This window comes from Synchiropus splendidus, chromosome 19 (genome assembly GCF_027744825.2).
Source record: "Synchiropus splendidus isolate RoL2022-P1 chromosome 19, RoL_Sspl_1.0, whole genome shotgun sequence".
Taxonomy (NCBI): Eukaryota; Metazoa; Chordata; class Actinopteri; order Syngnathiformes; family Callionymidae; genus Synchiropus; species Synchiropus splendidus.
The window spans coordinates 5,678,301-5,687,050 of record NC_071352.1 but is presented as its reverse complement, the minus strand read 5'-3'; the positions used below and the strand labels follow the sequence as shown (position 1 = coordinate 5,687,050).

The 8,750-nt window shown below is 41.9% G+C and overlaps 3 protein-coding genes across 9 annotated transcripts; all 3 read right to left on the bottom strand.

The window, feature by feature from the left end:
* Window positions 1-1,282: 1,282 nt before the first annotated feature.
* antkmt (adenine nucleotide translocase lysine methyltransferase) lies at window positions 1,283-2,257 on the bottom strand. The gene is made up of 5 exons (XM_053852343.1): window positions 2,096-2,257; window positions 1,922-2,026; window positions 1,707-1,847; window positions 1,537-1,587; window positions 1,283-1,465 (listed from the first exon to the last, which is right to left on the bottom strand). The coding sequence occupies exons 1-5, from the start codon at window positions 2,255-2,257 to the stop codon at window positions 1,283-1,285; spliced, it is 642 nt and encodes a 213-aa protein (XP_053708318.1).
* On the bottom strand, window positions 2,133-5,205 carry hirip3 (HIRA interacting protein 3). 5 transcript variants are annotated; one of them, XM_053851797.1, is made up of 11 exons: window positions 5,092-5,205; window positions 4,772-4,826; window positions 4,559-4,694; window positions 4,222-4,428; window positions 4,027-4,160; window positions 3,933-3,972; window positions 3,580-3,867; window positions 3,397-3,495; window positions 3,164-3,334; window positions 2,327-2,354; window positions 2,133-2,259 (listed from the first exon to the last, which is right to left on the bottom strand). In XM_053851797.1, exons 2-10 carry the CDS (start codon window positions 4,775-4,777, stop codon window positions 2,332-2,334), a joined length of 1,104 nt encoding a protein of 367 aa, XP_053707772.1. In that variant the 5' UTR covers window positions 4,778-4,826; window positions 5,092-5,205; the 3' UTR covers window positions 2,133-2,259; window positions 2,327-2,331. The 5 variants fall into 5 exon arrangements, with proteins under 5 accessions (XP_053707772.1, XP_053707771.1, XP_053707773.1 ...); XM_053851800.1 differs by having other exon boundaries at window positions 2,179-2,354; window positions 3,580-3,727; window positions 3,785-3,867; XM_053851796.1 differs by having other exon boundaries at window positions 2,178-2,354.
* Window positions 5,206-5,436: 231 nt separating this feature from the next.
* On the bottom strand, window positions 5,437-8,385 carry kctd13 (potassium channel tetramerization domain containing 13). 3 transcript variants are annotated; one of them, XM_053851391.1, is made up of 7 exons: window positions 7,940-8,385; window positions 7,476-7,723; window positions 7,228-7,397; window positions 7,067-7,156; window positions 6,756-6,808; window positions 6,490-6,685; window positions 5,437-6,416 (listed from the first exon to the last, which is right to left on the bottom strand). In XM_053851391.1, the coding sequence occupies exons 2-7, from the start codon at window positions 7,702-7,704 to the stop codon at window positions 6,177-6,179; spliced, it is 978 nt and encodes a 325-aa protein (XP_053707366.1). In that variant the 5' UTR covers window positions 7,705-7,723; window positions 7,940-8,385; the 3' UTR covers window positions 5,437-6,176. The 3 variants fall into 3 exon arrangements, with proteins under 3 accessions (XP_053707366.1, XP_053707365.1, XP_053707367.1); XM_053851390.1 differs by having other exon boundaries at window positions 7,476-7,727; window positions 7,940-8,339; XM_053851392.1 differs by having other exon boundaries at window positions 8,204-8,314.
* Between the last annotated feature and the right edge of the window lie 365 nt (window positions 8,386-8,750).

The following is an 8,750-nucleotide window of genomic DNA, read 5'->3' as shown; positions in this document are numbered from 1 at the left end:
TCGCTCCACCAACCAAAGTCAACTCGCGTCAATTGCATCATATTAAAGTCATTATTTTCCGGTCACCTTTTTCAAAATATAATGGGTTTTTTGCAAGTTTGCCATAACGAAGAGCTTTAATGAGTGGTTATTGACAGTAACGAACGTCACAGATTGCTGAAAAACAAATAAAGTGTCTTGCTTTTATTAGGTTATTATTTTTACTATTGTTATAGTGTGATAAAACCAGTCTCACATTTTGAGAAGTTTATTTATTAATCTACAAGCGTGTAATTGATCGATAATAACCATGTGAATTTGGTTCAAAATAGTGACCAGAAAACAATTATTAATCCTGAAAATTATATCTATGAAAAGCATGTTGGATGTGACGTATAAACGAAAACAAGAGCAATACATGATCAGATAAGGTAATATAATCCTATATTCTTCTCGCAATGAGCACGGCAGCAAACACTAAAGAGATAATGAACACAAGGTAAAATGACATATGCACTATTTGACAACATAAAATAACATTGCCAAATGGACATCACAACAGAGTTGGGGCACATGTATTTTCCCTACAGTTCTGTCACCACAATATTCATCACCTATAAAAAAATTATATATTTCCAAAATAAAATAAGATTTAATGAAGTTACATATTTGAAGCATATGATGTCATGCTGAAAATAAGCGTTTTCCTATGTGTAATATTTAATATGTAACACAATTTAAGCTACATTTAACAAGAATAAAGGAATCACTCCTTCATGCGGTGAAGGTGGAGAAGTCTGTCACTGAAGAATGATGATGAATTGCTAACAAAAAGAAGACAGATTCAGTGGATGTTTTTTTCTTCATGTATTTTGTATGAATGCAATATTTAAATACCATATGGGCAGTTCATGTCAACCTTCATCTTGGAGTCCCTTCAGTACATGACATCAGGATTTGAGGGAACGTTTACGTAGTCTTAAATAAAATGAAAGCAGTGTAACAGGACAACAAAAGAAGAGAACACAGTATATTACAGTTTTTAAATGAGGTTAAAAATGCTGTTTCGCACTTGGCCAGTTCTGAGTTAGCAGCTGAGTCGAATCCAGGCAAAACAGACAAGAGGTAGCAGACTTGAGACAAGACTTTATCTGAACCGGTAACAGTGTTTCAAACTAGCTGCACTCGGATAGCTTTTGGTAACAAATAAGCAGAACAGAAAACTAAATGAAGCGTTAAATAGATATTTAAATAAAACCGTTAAATAAAAACACAGTAAAATGACCTGTTAATTAAATCACAATCATTTGTCTTGTGACAGCTTGGACTTGTTTTTTCTCTGTGCCTGCATTGAGTACGCCCAAGCTCTGTCCACTCCTTGTCCCTCGATCCTGCAGGGCTTCCAGTCTGGGAGCGGAAAACGACCGGCCACCACAACGGCATCATCCGGAAGCTCGTTGTGCAACTTCTTTTGCAGCAATGGAAGCTAAACCAAAAAGTAAAATGAATCAAAATCTAAACAAAAAAATCACCACATATGATTTGAGTGACACCAACCACACTGGGAGCTAAAAAGACCGTGACGTTCTTGCATTCAGTCAAGTCTACCTGAGGAAAGAGCAGAATTATCAAAACACCATTAGGTTTTAGTTGTCAATATTGAAAATTCCTCCTAACTCCAGACATTACAGACCATTTCAGGAAAATAAAAGCTTCAGATCACTCACCTTCCAAAGATCTTCCTTTCGGTATGACACTTTACTGTGTTGTCCTGCCCTCCACGCGTGGAAGCGGGCCAAGCGCACCAGCCAGGGGTTGAGCTCATAACCAATAGCGGGAGTGAAGCCAAGCCTGTGTCCTTCTAAAACCTTCAGGAGAAAATATTCATCAGAAATCTTACAATATTTGAGGGTAGAAATGAAAACACATGATCGATACTCACAATGCGGCCGTCACCAGACCCGAGATCCACCAGATTCCCCTTTCTGCCTTTCAATAACGTCATGACGTTCTGAACTTGGGCTCTGCTGGCAGGGATGTACGGGACCTGAGGGAGAGATTCATAAAGAGTAAAATGTGATACCAATATACAAACAAAGTGCAAGTTAAATGATACCTGAAGCTTCAGGGGGACTTTCCGGAATCCTGGTTGCAGTATCCCAGCCCACATGGCATAGACGGCCAGTCCAGTACCAACAGCTATCTGAGCAACATCCCAAAACTTGAGCTCCTTGGGCTTTAGTTCATCAAAAATCTCTTCAGGGGCGTCGTCATCCATTGCTGCAGGAAGTAGCAAGAGTGGGCTTCAGTGGGTCCGAGTTGACATCAGGGCTGAGGTGTCACTCACCCTTGTCACTTCCCCAGCCTCTTCACTCCTGTAAGAACAGAATATTCGAGCTGATTCAAAGTAAAAATCATTTATAAAATGAAGATGAACCAATTTAGCCATTGTCATTTTTTATTTTGACTTTTAACTGTGCTTTTTTTGTGTCGTTACACGCGAAGGACGTGTATTGGGGGAGGGGTCGCAACAGACGCGTCCGAAAACGCTGCTTTCCGTTGCTAGTGAACTGTATTTAGTTTAACAGTATAAATTCCTTCCACAATTCCTCATGCTTCGTCCGAGCAGAAGGTATTTACAGCGTAACTTAGAATGGCGGTCACACACCTGTTGTTTTCTACCTGGTGACGTACTCGAACTGATCTTTTAAAAATATCACATTGAAAAAAAAGACGACGTCAATGCGTTACAAATATTAAAACAGCCGAAAATCGAAGAAACTACCTGTGAAGGAGTTGTCGGACGCATCAAAGAAACGGCACGGTCCGTCCGGCGGAAGTTCCGCCCATCAGTGACGAAATATAGTTCCGGTCAACATGATAACCACTTACAACTATTTGTACGTAAAGCGGTTGCAAAACAAAAAAAAGTTACCTACCTAGCAAGTAGCTAGACACAGTTTTTAAAAGCACAATTTAGATAAAAAAAAAAACAAAAAAAAAACCAATAAAAATATTGAAGGAACAACGATTTTAATTCTTTTTATTCAAATCAATATTAACATTTTACTAAAACATTTGTAAAAGCCAATTTCTGCTGGAAGCAAGCGCAGACTTCCAACCATTCTGGAGCAACAAAGGCCTTGTGCCCAACACAAACACATTCCTGATCATGCACTGTCACCGTCGTCGCTGATGATCCCCTGCAGGTTGGACCAATCGATTCTTCGGCGTCCACCATTCCCTTTGTTCTCTTGATCGCTGCCCGATGAGGAGTTCACCGCATGCTTGTACATAGACGACCGAGAGTCTTCCTGCTTGCGCCCTGATGCCGTGCCTCGTCGACTAGTGCGTCCTGAAGGAAAGGTTTTCCACTTGTTAACCCCTGAGAAGTAAATAGTTACGCTTTCTGTCTACCTTCAGAATAAATGATGTTGTCCATATTAAGCTCTGCAAGTTCTCGAGCTTCTTCTCTTTTCATCCGAGCCTTCTTGCATTTTTGGATGGATGGTTGTCCTGTAACAGAGGGACAGGTCTACGTCGAGGCAGAGGCGTGCGCTAGCTGCTTTGCTTCACTTTAAAAGAGTTTTTCTGAATGACCTTTGACCCCTAGATCTTCCAGCTCCTTCTTCAGAACTGCCACCATGGCCTGAACAGAGCGACAGTCTCCCAGAATCTTCTTGTAGTTCCGTCTCACACCACAGAGGGCGATGTAGCGCTTCAGCCTCACCACAGATTTGTTGTCTTCCTGCGTGAGCCGCACCGTATTTACGACCGAAGACTTACCAGCTTCTCTAAAGCTCACCTTGGAACCTTTAGCTTTCTCTGCTTTCTCGCTTTTCTTTTTGGCACCCTGCTTTTTCTTTGACTTGCCATCATTCTCATCATCTGAGGAACAAAGGAAGAACAATTCAGTTTGAGCTCTTGAATTCACCATCATGAAGGAAACTCACCGCTTTGACTGGCAGAGGATGTGTCGCTTGCAGACTTGCCCTTATCACAAAACACTAGTCAGCTTTATTTTTTTTAAACTTTACATTCATTTACCTCTTTATTCTTCATGTCACTCTTCCCCTCTTTTCCCTTGCTTTTCATTTGGGCTACTTTCTTTGCAGCCTCCACTTCTTTGTCATCATCCAAAGAAGGGAGAGAAGATGAGTCAGAATCTTCTTCTTTCTCTTCTGCGACACGACATAGGGGCTTGTCACATTACGGTCAGTTGCAAACTAACTTGAGCCTCACCCTTCTCATCATCTGAAGACTCATCACTCTTCTCCTTGTCACCTGTTTTGGATTCGTCATCGTTGCCACTTTCATCTTCGTCGCCACTCTCTGGGCTTTTTTTTACTTTTTCATCATCGCTTTTTTCTTCATTGGTTTTGGGCGTCTCCAACTTTTCTGTCTCCTCATCACTCTTTTCGTTGCTGACATCTTCGTCATTCAGCGATTCTGATGCAGAGAAGCACAAGGATCAATGAGTCAAGACGTGTGGAGAGAATCCTCTCTCATTTACAATACAGAAGCAAACAACGTTATCATAGACCACTTCCACAATTCAGTGACAGTTGCCGTAGCTCACCCGATGAGCTGGAAAGACGCCTTTGTTTCTTAGTCTTAGACTTGCCGTCTTCATCACTCGTGTCAATAACTTCCTTTCTTTTCCTTTTGATCTGCGGCTTCACCGCCTCCATCGCACTTTTACTGCCGTCACTATCCTGAAATAAAAGAACAGCAGCGAGAAGAAGGTCAAATGTTGGCAGTGCCATTGAAAGTCACACACAAACTCACTTACCGTCATTACGAGGTCTTTCTGTAAATAATAAACTTCCCACTGCAGTAGACACCTTCTGACATCAAGATTAAAGAGAAATGTAAACAAAAAAAAATTCATTTCATTTTAATGATCTCACAGTGACAATTTTCCACATTAAATCTGACAAAACGGCCTCAAGCTTTTTTCTATCGCGTCCTTAACAGACCATATAGCATATATGCTTTGCTAAACTAACAGTACTCTCCAATACCATTGACATATGTCATTTAAGTCCGTCTCGAACTCGATGGACACTCATAAAACAATTGACAAAAACCAGATTCATGTCATTCACTTACTTAAAGTCGTAATTTGGCTCCTGGGGCGCTTTAATGAGCGTTGTTTTGATCCGTCAGAAGCGTGGAAACCTTGTTGACTTCTTTTGGCGCCCGCGTTCAGCAGGATCTGACGTCATGTGGGAACCGCGCCCCTCTTCTTCTACAGCGGTACTGAAGGCTTTAACGGACATTGCTGCCATCTACTGGTGTGCATGAGGAAACGCCGCACAAATATAAAATTATTTTGACAGACGGGGATTTGAACGATCACACTGCATTGGTCATTTAAATGAAGCAATAATCCAAAAATAAGTGGAAAACAAGGCGGGCATAGCAAAAATAATGAACAAAACGAACTGACTGAAGCGTTTTAGTGATTTATTAAGAGTGCTGAAAGGCGGCAATCAAAGAGTTACACTTGTGGAATATTCAAGAGGGACTATTGCTTTCATTTCATATTTTACTTTAAAACATAGTGGTTTGGTCTGTTGGAGAATTTACGAACGGGGCACAAGTCAGTGGTTTGGTTTAAGACACAATAGGAAAGTTCATGGCTCAGAGTGAAGAACGCAATCACAGTTCTCTTTCAAACATTCGAACGAAATGTATCTTGACACTGACGTTTGAAAAAAAGAATCAGGTGCAATAGAGTGCAACACACAAAAGGTACTCTCATTTCGACCACAGATTGCATACGATACAAAAGTTAAATACCAAAACAATAAATTAAGGTCATAAATTATTATAAAACAATCTTGAAGCGGCAGCCGAAATAATTTAAAGCAAACTTAGCTGCTCATTCCTTGGACAGAGACAACATGGCTGCTCCAGTCCCGTGCATTTATACACCACCTCAGCTCACTAGAACAGATTTCACATCCCCAAAAACAGCCCATGTTGTACCAACTAGCAGGGCAGACAGTGCATATCGTCATAAGATTCCAACAGGACGGAGGTTTGTTAAATGTTATCCATGCAGGTCGATGTGGCGTGTTATTATTTGAGTGGTTCCTATTTGAAGACAGAATGTAAACAGAAGAACTCCTCCACACAGGACCTCCTCAGCAGCACAGACTCGAGTGTCAAACTTCACATTATTGTTGGTATTAGTCTTTGTAGACGGTCTGCTGGCCGTGCCCTCTCTCATCGTGCATAATGTGCCTTCGGACGTGAATCCGCCGCACGCGTCTGTCCCCGCCCACAGCGCCCTCTTCCTCCGAGCCCAGGCTTGATCCGGCCCCTCTGGAGTCTAACAGGTGCAAACCCCCGGGACCCGAGCCCCTGTTGTTCTCGTAAATGAGGATGTTAAGCGTCTCTTCGAAGATCCGAGCTTCCGGAAATTCCACCTGAGAAGGCAAAGGAAAGAGGGAAATAATCCCAGTCTTGCTTGTCAACAGGCTTGTTTGCTTTGATATTTACTTTGGTTTGCTTCTTTTCCGTGGCGTAGACGATGGAGGTGCAGCAAACTTCTGCAATCTTTCGTCCTTCGCCGTAAAAGGACCAGCAGCAGATCTCGTCCCCAAGGACGTCTTTGACGAAGAGCACGCGGCCGTTAAAGCGCAGCACCAGTTTGTCGAACAGTTCGATGTTTTTCAGCAGGTTGTCGTCGGAGTTGCTGGAGACAGAAGGGGACGGGAAGTAACTGTGGAACACCAGCACCGGATGAGTAGGTGGAAATGACTTACCTTGTATATGAATATTTGTTGTTTCCTCTGTTATTCTGCAACTTCACAACCGGCTGCAGAAGGGAAAACATATGTATTTTACTCATTCCATCGCAATTCAAAGGTGTCATAACAGATATTTTGAGGTAGGTGGAATGTGAATTCTGAATTCTATCAGCATGATAAACAATCAAACATATGTTTAAAAGTGAACCTTTGTTCGACAGGAAAAACATTCCACTCAAATCTATGAGTCTGAAGTCAGGAAACACACAATCCCCCTGCATCAATGCATCAATCACTATCTATTGATTTTTCACTTGCATATTGACCTTCCTACAGGTGGCAATCATCCTTTGTTCTTCTTTGGCTGAGGTGATCATGGGGATCCGGCACACGGTTTCAAACACATCCTTTTGTTTCTGTAAAGGAAGGAAGTCTTAGTTTGTTATTTCCTGAGAGGCTTCATATCCACCACGGAGCTCCACTTCACCTGCATGGCATTAAGACAGTGTTGAACCAGGCCCTGGACACGGTAGTACTGCGCCTCCTTCAGAACCTCATCCAGCTCCCTGCGGTCCTCGGGAAGGGGAACAGAGCCATCACGCAAGAAGTTTAACACCAGTGAAAAATGGCGGCCGGATCGATCCAAAACCACCCAACCTGTAAGAGATGGAAAGGAAAAATCAATCAGATTCCTTTCCCTCTGAATACATTCAAAATCAATGATAGTAAAGTCACCTTCTGAGTCAATGTTGACTTCTGTGGCTCCATTACAGATGCTCTGCAGAAGACTTTCTTCCTTACTCAGAGTCTGGACGGTGGTGTAATGAAGCGAGCCACCCACATTCAACTTGACGTATTTGCTTCCCAGCAGACCCTGACTTCTGTGCTCCTCCGTGTTCTGGCAGGCGGCAGAGGACTGGGCAGAGTCGGCGGCATGACTGCCAGCTGACGCCTCAGCAGACATGGAGCTGAAGGGTTCCTACCTGACTTTATGGAGAGAGCGGGGGTCAACATCTTTATTGACTGCAATAGGTAATCGATTGTTCAAAAATAAACGTGTCCAATGGTGCGTTATGACTTACTATAAGTAACTAATGTTAACTAATGTGGTCCCTAAAAAATAAGGGATGTGTGTATTTTTTAAATTAGAATAACACAGATTTGTGTTAAAATGACAACAAACAACTCTCAACACTTACCTGCCTGAACATTCAAGATGATCCTTAACGTGAATCTCGGCCAATAATAATAGGTAGCGCACCAAAAGCGCGACGCTTGGAGTGAAATTATTGAAAAAAACAACAACAACGAACGATTACAAAGCAACGAGCGTTTGACAACTCATTCTGAAAGGCGTTAGCATAGCTACACTAAGAGCTAACAACGATTCCCTCAGTACATGGCTTTCCTTCGGTTAGATCCTGAAAACTAAATAATTACCGGTCATAATTGTGACGCTTTACCTTAAGGAGTGCATTTTAAGGAGATAAACATCCGTAAATGGTGATGTGAGGAGCTAAATAGGTCACACGGAAGCGAAAACAACGCAACCACTTCCACCGCTTCTTCTTCCGCACAGTTGAAAAGGCCAGAAAGTTGTTTTACTGCCCCCTACTGGCCCAACATTGTCAACATCCACTCCCTCCCGATGCTGAAGCATGAGTGAAATAATCTGTACGCCACATTTTAAGTCACAAAATCATACAATCGACACGAGTACATTTAAGAGAGTTTATTTCCAGTTCAGCAAATAACTTACCGCCTTTAAAAGAGTGTAATCTTACATGAAGCAAAGAAATGCTACTGATAAAATGAGTTAAATCTACAAAGCAACACTCTCCAACACCCTTTAGTTTGGCACGTGAATGCGACTACATTCACTAGTGAAACAATCAGTAATAAATAAAGATACATAATGCATCACAGCAAGCAGCCAAGTTTGTAGTTTGTCATCAACATAGTGCATACAACATCAAATCGGATAACAATGATTAAGTCGCAATAACTAGA